At 33.3% G+C, this 14,631-nt stretch overlaps 1 protein-coding gene across 4 annotated transcripts in view; it reads right to left on the reverse strand.

Annotated features, from left to right (window-relative positions):
- The window catches only part of Dync1i2 (dynein cytoplasmic 1 intermediate chain 2), a 53,351-nt gene that overhangs the window by 22,375 nt on the left and 16,345 nt on the right, over positions 1–14,631 (reverse strand). For 2 of the 4 annotated variants that reach the window (XM_048345251.1, XM_048345250.1), the window contains exons 4-6: positions 12,075–12,165; positions 7,594–7,653; positions 5,288–5,403 (exon numbers count right to left, since the gene is read on the reverse strand). In XM_048345251.1, coding sequence (XP_048201208.1) covers positions 5,288–5,403; positions 7,594–7,653; positions 12,075–12,165 — 267 coding nt within the window. The remainder of the gene's footprint in view (positions 1–5,287; positions 5,404–7,593; positions 7,654–12,074; positions 12,166–14,631) is intronic. The other 2 variants (XM_048345253.1, XM_048345252.1) reach the window with 1 other exon arrangement.

The raw sequence follows: 14,631 nt of genomic DNA on the forward strand, positions 1-14,631 counted from the left end.
ATTCTGGTTATATACTGGTTATTCTGGAGGTAGACTCTTGAGATGCTTCTGCTCAGGCTGGCTTCCACCTTTGATTCTCTAGTACCTAGCCTTCCTTCCCAAGTAGCTAGGATTATAGGAATGAGCCACTGGCACCTGGTTATTCCAGAATTTTAAAAAATGCCTTTTATGGGGATGGGGTGTGACTCTAGTGGTAAAGCATGTGCCTAGCAAGGAGCCTTAAGTTCAAACCCTAGTAGCACTGAAAAAAAAAGGTACTAAGCATAAGGTGACAAATTTAGTCTACTTCAGAAGTATAGAGTCCGGATGTTCAGATCATATAAAAGATTTAAAAGATCATATAAAAAGATTTAAATTTCCACATAATAATCCATGCATTATAAATGCTATGGGCTAGAAGTGTGGCTAAAATGGTAGAATGTCTGCCTTATCAGCCCAAGACTTTAAATTCCCAGTACCACCAAAAAAAGAACAAAAAAAATGGGTGTGTGTGTGGGGTAATCAACAAGTATTGAGGAAAAACTAGCCACTAACCCAGAAAAACAACAAATTACAAACTTCCTTACATATAAGAATATAGAATAGAATAAGGAAAATGGCATGTAGAAATTTCTAGTAGAAATCAAACGTTAGGTTCTACTTTAGCTCCTGCCATTTTTCCCACTGTGGACTTCGGTTAATCAATTAACTTCCCAAGGGCTTCAGTTTCCAAAGATGTAAACTAGCTTATTAAATAACATACATATTTTTCTTCCTTTAAAAATTCTTCTTATTTTCTCAAAAACGTACCAACAATAAAAATCTATGATGAAGAGGTGGATAAGAAAAAATTGTCGTTTTTCAAAAGAGCTAAAACTTCTAAAAGGGAAGAGAATAAACTAACTACCAGGAATATATCTGTGGGTACCACTCTTGCCAGAAGCTGTTTACCTGTGGAGAAGGAAATTGAGTGTGGTCACATGGTCCCAGTCAATTTCATTCACAGTAGGTGCTTTAATACAGCAAAGCACCTCAGTTCAGAAACAGAACTACCAAGTTACAAAGTAAACTTGACTGCTTCAAATGGGGGGAAAAAAAGAAAAAAGGCACTGAAAGTATTTTTTAAAAGAATAGGTCAGCCATTAAAAAAGTAAGATAAAAGTTAGAGATCAACTTTTACTTTCAATTTGGTATCCACTTTACTTCTATACTGATTATACTACCAATCTAAATTTACTGTCAATTACACTGTAGAAGTGAATTCTCCCATATTTTTCTCATGGTGAAATTTTCATTTTCACATTAATTTAAAGTTTAACTTATTTATCTTTTGAAGGTCTAGGGATTGAACTCAGGACCTTGTGCATGCTGAGCAAGCGGTCTACCACTGAACCAACCATACTCCCAGTTCTGCTATGTAATTCTTAAATGTCAATCAGCCAGATTGTGAGAACACTTTACTCAGGCAATGGGAAAGAAAATTTCAGTTAAGCACAAAATGTTCATAATACAAATTCTTAATTTCCAAGAGGTCTTTTTTCCTTTCTTCTCTACAACTACAACAACTTGGGGTAAAAAATATAATGTAAAAGGCTCAAATATTAAATAAATTAAAATGATAGAGAAAGGAAAATATATCATGGTTTCAAGATATAATTCTTATTCTCCTTTACTTAGTTGCCTCAACCTGTAATCGAAAAGGCCACAGAACCAAAGAAAAAATAACCTAGTGCCTTCATATATGGAACACAGATACCCAATAAACTTGTAGAATCAATGAAAACCTGTTTGATTGTAAATAAACACTAACATTTCCAAAATTAACATCTAAATTTAGTCTCTAGGAAAACCAATAGTTATTCATTACCCTGAAACTATCACTAAAAATGACACTTACTTTGATAGATAGACCAAAAAAATAACAATAGTATAAGATGCCTTTTTTCTCTTTCCCTTCTCTCTTCCTTTTCATCTTTCTCTTGTGCTCATATTCGGAGGGGCTTGAACTCAGGGCTTGAGTGCTATCCTTCTGGTTTTGGGTGGTAAATCAGAGATAAGAGTCTGATGGACTTTCTTGTCCAGGTAGGCTTTTAACTGCGATCCTCAGTTCGTTGCCTAGGATTCCTAAGTAGCTAGAATTACAGGCAAGACCACCAGTGCCCCACTCTTTATGAGGTGTTTTTTAAACTACAGGTCTGATGCAATAAATTTAGTGTGTTATGGCCAACATTTTTGGAAAACAAAATATATAAAAACAAGGGAAGATCTTGTTTCATATAACTTGATTCACTATCCATCTGTGGAAGTTTGTGTGGGACTTAAACTACTTTCTGTAGGTTACCATCATAAAGGCACAGGAGTTGCTGCCTGATGGAAGCATGAGAGAGAAAGTATACCTTAGAATCAGCGGCTTGGTTTAGTATCATGTCTGAGAGCTATGTGTCCATTGATAAACTATTTCTTTCAGCTTTTTCATGTGTGAATAAGAACCAATATCTAACTTTCAAAGTTTTGGAAAGAAGATTTGAGATATAGTGCTTTCACACAAAGTCTGATACCTAGTGAGCCCTCTTCACCATTGTAATTTTCAGTGACCAATTTAAGGAGAACTGTTGCAAATGAAAAGCTCCACTTAATACATGCTATCAGGTTCAATTTGGTTCATGCTTTCAAAGGGATAGAAAGTTGAAAAAAAAAAGCACATGTTGATATTTACCAAGTGATATGAACATGGACACCAAAAGGCTAGAAAGGAGAACCTACGATGGTTTCATTTCTGGACCTAAAAGCAAATATGCTCAAGATATATTCCTATGAAAACCAAGTGCTGGACTCATCACATTGTTTATCCAAATTTCCTACAATAGCGTTAACACTCAAACACTCAAACTCAATTTTTTCAGTAGTTGCTTACAGAGTAAAAATATGAAATAAACATTGCAAGCAGACAAAATTACATAACAATTAATTCCCTCACCAAATATTTACTCAGTACTTACTAAATGCCAGACATTGTTCAGGTCAGGCATCATCACAGCAAGGTACAGTCTCTATGCTCATGGAAATTCTGGCAAAGAGGCTGAAGTATAATGCTATGAAAAGCTTTGTCCTGAATAATTCTGAACTAAAAGATCATAGTTTTATCTTATCAGCTTATCTAGCAAATTATGATTGTTTTGTTTGTTTGTTTTTTTGTTGCCAGTCCTGGGGCCTGAGCACTGTCCCTGGTTTCTTTTTGCTCAAGGATAGCACTCTGCCACTTGAGCCACAGCGCCACTTCTGGCTTTTTCTATATATGTGGTGTTGAGGAATTGAACCCAGGGCTTCATGTATACAAGGCGAGCACTTTACCACTAGGCCATATTCCCAGCCTGCAAATTATGATCTTTTTATTTAAAAAAAATAACTTTTAAAATAAAAATATTTGGAAAAAATATTTTAAAAATACAGTTGATGTTATGCAATTATACATTCAAATTAATTCAGGAATACATGTCCACAGTTTCAAATTTACAAGCATTTCAAAGTAAAAAATTACAAATTTCAGGTCAGGTATGGTGGCTTATACCTGTAACCCCAGCTATTCATGAAGTGCAGATTTAGAGGATTGGGGTTTAAGGTCAGCCTGGGCAAAAGTTAGAAGAGACTCCATCTAAACCAATAAAAGCCTGGTAAGTGTAAACAGGAGGAACGCAGTCCAGGCAGGCCAGTCCATGCATAAATGCAAGAATCTATTTATAAAATAATTAAAACAAAAAGGAGGGTGCAGATTGTGTGGTGGAGGACCTGCCTAGCCAGTATAAGGACCTAGGTTAAAACCCTAGTTTTACTCCAAAAATACACATTTCAAGCAGTATTTGAAACAAAGTTGCATCTGAAGGTACACAGATATAGAATTTCAGAAGAAAAATATTCATTGGAAACCCAATGTAAAAATGGGTAATGTGCGGGGTGCTGGTGGTTCATTCAATTAACTACCAGAAAACTGGAAGTGGCAGTGTCTCAAAGTGGTAGAGCACTGAGCTTTGAGCTGAAAAGCTCAGGGACAGTACCCAGGCCAAGTTCAAGCCCCACCACCAACAAAAGATTTTTTAAAAAGTTGGTAATGCACAGTGGTATCACACTGGCTCTCACAGCCGTTCTGTACTTTCTAAATTCTCTCTATATAGATAGTACTTCAATAATTAGAAAAAAATACTTAAAAAAATAAACTCTTGGGAGCTGGGGATATGGCCTAGTGGCAAGAGTGCTTGCCTCGTATACATAAAGCCCTGGGTTCAATTCCCCAGCACCACGTATATAGAAAACGGCCAGAAGTGGTGCTGTGGCTCAAGTGGCAGAGTGCTAGCCTTGAGCGGGAAGAAGCCAGGGACAGTGCTCAAGCCCTGAGTCCAAGGCCCAGGACTGGCCAAATAAATAAATAAACAAACAAATAAATAAATTAACTCTTGGGCACCAGTGGTTCATGCCTGTAACTCTAGCTACTCAGGAGGCTGAGATCTGAGGATCATGGTTTGAAGCCAGCCTGGGCAGAAAAATCCTTGAGACTTTAATCTCCAACAAAATACCAAAAAACCAAAAGTAGAGCTGTGGCTCAGAAACAGTGCCTAGGCTCTGAGTTCAAACTCCAGGACCAGCTCCAGAATGAGCATTAGGTCTAAAGCTGGGTACCAGTGGTGTCTCATGCAGGTAATCCTAGCTACTCAGGAACTGAGATCTAGGTTACTGGTTCAGAGGCAGGCAGTGGACAAATGTGAGAGAATTTTATCTCCAATTAACTAGTAAAAAGCTGGAAGTAGAGGTATGGCTCAGGTGGTAGCTATGAGCTACCAGCTATGAGCAAAAGGGTCCAACAAAAGCTCAAAGTCCTGAATTCAAGCCTCAGTGCAAGTTTAGGTCTATATTTACTCATTAGTTTGGAAAAGGATGACAGGATATTAGAATACAATATGTTCTATAAATGTAATTTATGTGACTTCCTTTGGTAAACCATTTCTTTTGGGGATGCCCAATAACAAGAATAACAAGCATTTCTGTTTCTAAAAGAAATCCATACCAGTGATAAAATGTAACCCAAAAGAACTTAATTTACATTTAAAAACCATATAGAATATGCTATTAACTTCTGAAAGAAAAAGTTAAAAACTCTAAAGAAAACAAAGATACATAAAGACAAAAGGCATGAAGCTTCATTAGTTTCATAAAGAAAACACACCAAAAGTAAAAGAAAAGAGAAAAAAAAGAATTGCCCAAGCATCTACTTATTAATACTAGATTCTCAATGACAATCATAAGGGCAGATACTCACCTTCTTTGGGTTGAGCCATAACGGGAGTCTGAGTTTCCTTCGTATATGTGACAAGTTCTCGAGGAGGAAAGTCAACTTGAGTAATTTTGGCCATTCCAAGTTTAATAGGTCCTCGTCTAAATTAAGTAAATGCAAAATTTTAAATACAATACATGATACATTTTAACTACATCAAACCATACTATTTTTTTTAAAAATTAATGATTAAACATCCATGTGTACCCATATTGTAACTTATACTGCTGTTTTAGTCAATACATTATAAATGAACAAATGATTGGCTTTATTTTAACCAAAGAATTATAAGGTAGCAAAAAAAAAATCCTGTTTCTGAATCATTTAGAGTGTTTACTTTTTTACTTTCAAAAGGCAAATAATTTCAGTTTGTAGAACAAACGTATAGAGGATAACAGAGTAAGAGGGTAGGAATTTTCAAATGAATTGTTGACTAGGTTGGTTGTAAGGCTGAGATTTTAAGAATTACCCAGGATGATTGGAGACTTTTTTGAAGAGTCAGTTACAGGGATCTTACTCAGACCATGTGTAGTTCCATTAATCATTAGATTTGACTTAAAGAGTGAAAATAGATTTCTGTTGAAAGTCTTTATTTTTCTCTTTTTATATTTATCAAAAATTAAAAATTGCCCTTTCAATCTGGATTTTAAAATAAAGCACTTATAAGTTTTTAATTTCTATTCTCTAGATGATCAATATTGTCCTTAATTAGCCATATAGCCTATACCTAAATGAAAGTAACTGGTCTTTTGAATATAATTAAAATACAAACAAAGTAATTTCTTTGGGGAGAAATTTTTACTTGGTGATTGTATATTGGATGTTTAAATTAAAACTAAAGTACAATTCCAAACTGAGAAGTTCACTAGTTATCTATTTTAAAAGATATCTAATAAACTGTACTATAGTTTTCCAAATATCAAGCAAGATACCTAACATTCATTTGTCACTAGTAATGTAATTTCACCTAACTTTTACTTAACTAAAATCTTACAAATTTAAATCTTATTTAAAAAGTGTCATAAAATTAACATATTTAAATATTAATCTGCTCTAAGGGGTTTAAAGAAATAAAGTTTGAATCTTCTTTTTCTGAATTTCATAGTTTGATGGCAAACCAAATTAAAAAAGTAAACCTTTTAAAACATATCTGGGGGGTTGGGAATATGGCCTAGTGGTAAAGTGCTTGTCTTGTATACATGAAGCCCTGGGTTCGATTCCTCAGCACCACATATATAGAAAAAGCCAGAAGTGGTGCTGTGGCTCAAGTGGCAGAGTGCTAGCCTTGAGCAAAAAAAAGCCAGGGACAGTGCTCAGGCTCTGAGTTCAAGCCCCAGGACTGGCAAAAAAAACCAAAACCAAACAACAACGACAAAAAAACATACCTGGAAAAAATGCTCAAGCTAATAGTATTTGGAATAAGTTACTAACTTGAATGCATATAGAATCTAAAAGTCAAAACCCCACAATATTAGAATAACATGTTCTAATATTTTGTATGAGAAAAAGGTTGAGAAGGTAATAATACCTCACTTATCCAACAGCCACTTTTATTGAAAATAAAGAAGCAATAGGAAGAAGAGGGAGAAGGCTTTGATAGCCAATAGAGAGGTCTTCTGGTTAATAAATAAGAAGCACACATATTTTTCTTATATGCCTCAAGGCTTATTTACTCTGCCTGTAGTTATAATTTTCAAATTATGGTCACACATTTCAGAACTGTAAATTACCAGGGGAAAAAAGCTATTTGAGTCAGGTACAAAGACAGCAGCAAACATTTAGAATTTGCATTGGAGCCTAGAATAAATGGGTCAGGGAGAGAGGGAGGGAGACAAAAAAGAAAAAAGAAGGAAGAAGGGAGGAAAAAGGAGTGAGGACATAAGCAATGTGGGGCTACCAGTGTAGAGACCAGACATATATCCTCTTATAACTTTAGACAAATCATTGAATTTTAATAAAGAAAAATAATTTTTATATCACGTTATTCTAAAAAGTTCAGTTACATGTAGAATATTTATTAGAAAAAGTAGGGTGAGTTTTTAGTACATTTTAGAAAATTTTAAATAAAAATATACGAATAATAAGAATTTGGACATTTAAATTGGTAGACTATACTTATAGAATATTTCTTCCTTAAATGACATAGGATAAATGAGATGTCACATACAGTTTAACTCTTGTCCTAATGATATGCTATAACATTAGAAACTTAGGCAAAGTAAAAATTAGGACAGTTTCACAAAGAATCAAATTAATTATGAAAGAGGGAAGGTAATAAAGCTATTCAATACCCCAAATCGGAATCTGAGTGAAGCTGAAGAACTGATGGATCTGTATCCCAATGCAGCGTCCTAAATAGTTGTAGGACAACCATGAAGCATTAGTAGAAAAGGCCATAAGTTAGTCAAGCAAATACATTCTGTGAATAGCTGAAGCTAAAGTACTGTTCACAATTTTTAAAATACACATTCAGGTTAGTTTCTTTAAAAAAAAAATCCACATTACAAAGTATCACTTAATGCTCTAGAGCATGCAATAGGCATAATGTGTTTAAAGATGCAGGTATATACCTAGATTAGTTAAAAGTACTTAAACATTATGGGAAACTGACATTAAATAATAATGGACAAGAACAGATAAGCTGACAACTAAAACAACACATTATTTATGAACAAGAAGTTAGGCTATAAAATAAAGTTTAAGATTCCCAACTGGAAAAAACATCTTACTAAACATATTTTAATCTTGCCCAAAACATCAAATGTGTGCAGGAAATTGTCACATTGGTTAAGGAAATGAGTCACCACATAAGCCTTTTGGTAGGAAAACCAAATACTATCCCACTGGGATACAAAGTAGCTAAAGTTTCCAAAATGTGACCCTGCTGTAATTTATGGGTTAAGCACTGCCTTGGGCTTACATGTCATCTGCATTAGAAAACAATTAAAGATTTCTGCCTCTAGAAAGAAAAATAAAATTTTCCTAGGAAAAATATTATATGTTCAATGATTTACCTAACTTTTGGAGTTTATCAGTTTTAAATAAACATTCTGTAATGATTTAACATTACATAATTGGTAAATATCTTATATGGTATCTTATTGACTTAAGGCTAAATTTAGTCATAACCAAGACAAAAGGTACTTTATCATACTGGCATCCTTGCAGGCTAGCAATACTGTATAATGCTCATAGTTCCTACTTCAAAAGTTAGTATAACAAGGTATTTTAGTACTATCATTATTGTTAAATATATTTGTTTCTTATGTAAGTTAGAATGCACAGTTTTAGTTGCTACAATATTTTAATACAGTAGATTATTGCTCTACTTTACTGGCCTATACAATATATCAATTAAAAATTAGATGAAATAAAAAAGAAATCCTCCATTGTGAAAATATAAGGAAAGATCTTGGAATTTAAACACAGTGGTATGCATGCAATAAAAAGAGGCCACAGTGAAGACCTGCTTTGTACTAAGCAATAAGCAGCAAAAACTAAGCTTTGTTAATCTAAAAGCAGTTTTATGAGATAGTCTGAAAAGAATGTTCTACTAACAGCCTGTTACATTAAACAAGAGCTCTAGTGTTTTGTTTTGTTTTGGGATTGTTTGTGCTTTGGTATTGGGGCCTGGGTAGTGTTCCTGAGCTTTTTTTGCTCAAAGCTAGCATTCTACCACTTGAACCACAGCTAGCTCCACTTCTGGCTTTTTTGGTGGTTAACTGGAGATAAGAATCTCACAGGCTTTCCTGCCTGGGATGGCTTCGATTATAGGTCTGAACTATCATTGCCTGGGAGGAACTCTAGTTTTTATCAGTAACATAAAGCTCCTTTCACAGGATGTCATATTAGCCTAAAATCAAGTAAAACTTTACTTCAGAATATAGCCAGCACTAAAACACATTATGCAACATACATGGTTAGAGGTATTAAAGGTATCGTCAGACATCTAATGTATTATTCAAATATAATCCAAAAACTATAGAAATAAATTGATCAAAGATGGAAAAAAGGAAGAATCATGGATTATTCAAAGGAATAAGTACAATCTAAATTTCAGAGCTAACAGAAGTGATTAAGAAAGTGAATTAGAAACTTAAATGAAATGTAGTCTCCTAATCTGCAAAGTTAAGCGAAATACCTCTTCTTACTGGCCTTTTATATTTATGCATAGAGTGTCATCAGCCCCAAGAGAATTTTGGCATTTAGAAACAGTGGTTAAAACAGATTAAGATAGTATATTTTGTAATGTCAAATCTACGTTTTCCTATTCTTTTTATGTACTAATCTTAGGCCATCTTGGCCTATGAATGGAGCTGAAAGTACAAGTGCATACATCATTCTTGCTCAATCTGAGTTCATTCTGGTTCATTCCTAGACCTGAGTATTAATTAAACACCTGAGCATTTAAATGCCATGTTTTTAGAAATGCATTATTTCCCTATCAACATCACCATCTACAACATCAATTATTTCTCCATTAGGTACTATGAAGATGTTTTGTTATTATGTATATATAAAAGCAGTCATTGAAAATTAATATTTCAAAGAGACAGTGCACTCAAAGATGACAATACAAAGACTGAAAGATGTAAAGTCACCATTCATAAGGAGATTATTTTCTTTCCTGCTACATTTAGAGAAAACTAATTTTATAGTCTTTCTCTAATAAGAATTCCTCTAAAGACATAAAGCTTATTTCTTGTTTTACAATCTATCATAAAATATCTATACATCAAACCCAAGTTAGAGCTTTTCAATGAAATGAAGACTATCTAAATGGTCTCCAAAGAATGTTCTGCTGACCACCGTTCACAAGAGCTCTAGTGTTTTGTTGATTTTTTTTTTCTCTACATGACGGATATAAGCACTGGTCTGCACACTCTTTGAAAGCAGTGGTAATCTATATTTTCTGTGGTAATCTATAGTATTTAACACACAGCTGGCAATTTATTCTATAAATGAACAAGAATTTTCTTACCAATATTTCTCCTGTCCAATTTACAATATGCTAAAAGGTCTCTAATAGCCTCTAGAGGTTGTCCATGAAACTCAGAAGGATTAATTTCTAATTAATATTACTTAATAAGATGCTAAACTTTTGAAAGTAAACTTAACACTGCATTAAAATAATTTCTGTATTAAAATCAAGAACAAGTAGTTCATAAAGTACACAGAGTATCTACATAAAGATAATGTGTAATAAAGGAAAATTAATAAATACAGTCATTTTTAATCTTGGGAAATGACTATAACAAACTCTCATTTGTTGTGAAGAAACCAAAAAAGCCTTCACTTGAAACCATCATTAGTGGGGCTGGGAATACAGCCTAGTGGTAAAAGTGCTCGCCTCGTATACATGAAACCCTGGGTTCAGTTCCTCAGCACCACATATACAGAAAAAGCCAGAAGTGGAGCTGTGGCTCAAGTGGTACAGTGCTAGCCTTGACCAAAACAAACAAAAAAAAGAAGCCAGGGACAGTGCTCAGGCCCTAACTCCAAGCCCCAGGATGGGCAAAAAAGAAAACATCATTAGTTTATTAGATATTTAAAGGAATACTAGTATAATTGGTATAAAAACACAGAGCTATGAAACAAATAATTTTAACCTGAAAAATGAATTAACTAGTCTTCATAATATGTTACGTTATATATTCTATTATTATATTATGTTACTACCTTATAAGGTAACCCAATACATTTCTAAATAAAATACCCAATAAATTTCTAAATAAAAAGTTTTAATTTTTCTCAAATGAAAGTAAGATTTGCCATTTTGCACAGTATATCTTAAATTCAAATTGGCAAGCTTCATGTTTCTTTCTATTGCTAATAAAAACCTATTTGCTTTAAAAATGATTACAAATTTTGATTGTATGGTTCATCCAACCATCTTGCATTTGTTCATGCTTTCTCTTTTAGATACTCATTACTTGTTCATATCTTTAATCAGAAGTGCTTAATCTTAAAAGAGATTTTTTAGAGGAGGATAACTTCCTGATCCAAAATAAGAATTATAAATCAGCTGTGTATTTTAACTAGCTGTATTTATTCTCATTTAACTGTCATAAGAAGTAAAAAAAAATGCACTGTTAAATATAGTTAGTATTTGTGTGTGTGTGCGCGCGCTTTTATGTTTACATGACAAAGAGGAATAGGTACTAATACTTTTCCAAATATGATCTTTGGAAGAAAAGTGAAATCTTACTAAACTTTTGAAAAGTAAGTCTAAATATGTTTGCAGAATCCCAAAACAAACATGAAATATAGTTTCACCAGGAAGATACAAAGTTCAGCAAAACTCAAGTAAAGTACTTTTAAATTTTTCTTTGAAATTACTCCTTATTCTTGATATTTTATATCTTAATTAGCAGAATTGATTGCTTAATGGGACAGAATAGGACTGTTTAAGTGAACTGTCTATATTTTGCAATTATTGAATGAAAAATTAAACTCAACAAAATGTTTTGTACTATAACCAAAGCATTCACATAATAACCAATATCACATTTGCTTAAACAGAAAAAATATAAATGCATTAAAATCTCTATTTGTAAAATAATTATCATGAAATCACTTAACTATCCCTAAAGTATGACAATTAAAATATTATTTTTAAAAATTCCTCTAATTTACAACAGATAATTTCTATGCCATTTAGATATTAAAATGTGAGACGACTACATCAGTACAGCTATTTAAAATCTCCATAAAGCAGTGACAGTTTTGGACACGAGTATATTCTACCATTAAAATATTATGAGAAAATTACCTAGATCCCACGGCGCCATCTCCAGAGTCTTGGCTCCCAGCTTCACTTGGTGTGCTCACCGATTTGGAGGATGGAGACATAGGAGGAGGGACTAGATAGTGAAATAGACAGGTATCCGCTGTTACTACACGGAGAGGTTGCTCAGCTTATGACGTTTCAAAAATAATTTAACATGAAGTAATTAACAGAAAAGGAAAAAATAATGACAAACCAAAAAATGAAAATATATGAATGAAAAGGAACAGTAGAAAGAAAAGGGAAAAGACAAAGTTAACAATGCATGCTAAAGATACATGCAATTTCTCTGGCAAAATGCATTTGGGCTTTACATTTAAAAAAAAAAAAAAGGCAAGACTATGGAAGGATGCATCTTCACCTCACCCATCATCAAATGTGGCCACTAATTTTCAAAGGAAAGCATTCCTTCTCCTCTTTCCAACTTCTCACTTTCAACATTACGAAATTATAAGTATTAGTTAAAATTGCTGCCAAAATTAAAACCTTAAATGCCACTCTACTAAACCATTTATTTTTATTTTCCAATATTTAAAATATTGCTTTTTGTCTAACATTTCAAAAATTAGTATTTGTAATTATTTTATTCCTCTCCCAACAATGAAAAAAAGTACAATTTAGAGAAATGACTACAGAAAAAGAAATAGCTCCTTTGAAATGTTCATTAGTTTCCAGCAATTAGGGTGAAAAATGCAAACAGGCCATAAAATAGCATGCCTTTGAGACATGATGCATAACACAAAGTGATGCATGCAAATTAAACAAGGCAAGACTTATGGTAACTTCCTTACCCCAGTATTCAGAAAAAACTGAAGTGTACAGACAAAGGATACAGACACCCAAAATATTCTTAATCCCTTCTTATAGAAAAATACATTTTCATAGTAGATAAAACAAATAGCAAATGCTTTCTCCTAAACTGTTAACTTTTTAACACTATTTAACAGCAGTTGAACATGCACATATCATGCTATGACATTTGGAAAACTTTTTTCATTACCATTACAAGTATGAAAGGATCATCACTGCCATCTTCTGGTTAAATTTGACCAGAAATGTCCCCAACCCAAGTATCTTTCAAAATAATTTTTAATGTTCTATATATTAAGTGACAAACATTTTTTATTTTGAGCTGATAGCCCTTCTATTAATAGTCTGCTTAAAAGAAGATAAGTTCCTAGTTATGGAACTAAAGAAATATTTATTTAATAAAAGTCTGCGTTCTTGAAAAAGTCACATTCATTGAACCCTTAAAGCTACTTAAGGGATTAAATACGTATACATGTTGCAGTAAAAACAACTGGTTTATCATCTAAGAAAACACACACATTATGATGAATTATATCCTAAACAGATACGAAACTGATTTTTCTGTTTTCTAAACTAAGCATATCCTATTGGTAACCAATGTGATTAAAGGAAGAAAAATATCACCACTAGAATGTTTGTCTCCTGAGATATAGGAGTTAATTCTTGCTTAAATTTCAAGGACCAAACAAACACAGTGTTTCTAATTTTATAATCAAATATATCAATGTCAACTACAGATAGCTTCATAATTTCTTATGTGTCTGACCCTGCACTAGAAGATGTGTAATTCTAAGTAGCTAAAAATGACCCAAAAGTAAAAGAATATTACCGTCCCCTAACTTCTCATAGGTTACATTTCCTCATCTTTTTATCCATGATTCACTGAGTTTTCCCCTAGTTCAAGTCCTAATGATACAGAAATAAAGAATAACAGATGCTTACCTATTATAAATACATGTTCATTATAGTGAAGTTCTACAGTACTTTCTTTTTTTTTTTTTTTTTTTTTTTTGGCCAGTCCTGGGCCTTGGACTCAGGGCCTGAGCACTGTCCCTGGCTTCTTCCCGCTCAAGGCTAGCACTCTGCCACTTGAGCCACAGCGCCGCTTCTGGCCGTTTTCTGTATATGTGGTGCTGGGGAATCGAACCTAGGGCCTCGTGTATCTGAGGCAGGCACTCTTGCCACTAGGCTATATCCCCAGCCCTACAGTACTTTCATATTAAAGATTTTCAAAGAAAAAATGTTATATTCTTTAAATACATACTTCACACTTGAGAAAATAATTTCTTCAAGTATACATATTATACTGTATAACTTGGAGAGACTGGACAAAAAAAATAGTAAAATCCTATTATCATACTTATTTGTGAGGAGGGTCTCTGTCCAATTTAATAATCTTTTTCCTCTTTTTGACAATTTAAGCTATCAATGATTCCACTCAGTAAGTTCAACAATATCTTACTTGGTTAAGACCATATTTTAAAATGTTGATGAAAATTCTTTAAAGGAACAAACTAAATAGTAATTATATGCACATAAATAGATAATTTTACCCAGCAAGTTTTGAAATGAAAAATTCAGTAACAAAAAGAACTAAGAGCATTATGCTACCAAATTATCACAGTTCCTTAGTAATTAAGCTAGACATGGTGGCTCATGCCTGTAATCTTAGCTACTTAGGGGGTTGAGGAGATTTTTGAGGCTAGCTGGGGATGAAGTTCACAAAATACCA

Source organism: Perognathus longimembris, chromosome 4, assembly GCF_023159225.1.
Source record: "Perognathus longimembris pacificus isolate PPM17 chromosome 4, ASM2315922v1, whole genome shotgun sequence".
Classification (NCBI taxonomy): domain Eukaryota; kingdom Metazoa; phylum Chordata; class Mammalia; order Rodentia; family Heteromyidae; genus Perognathus; species Perognathus longimembris.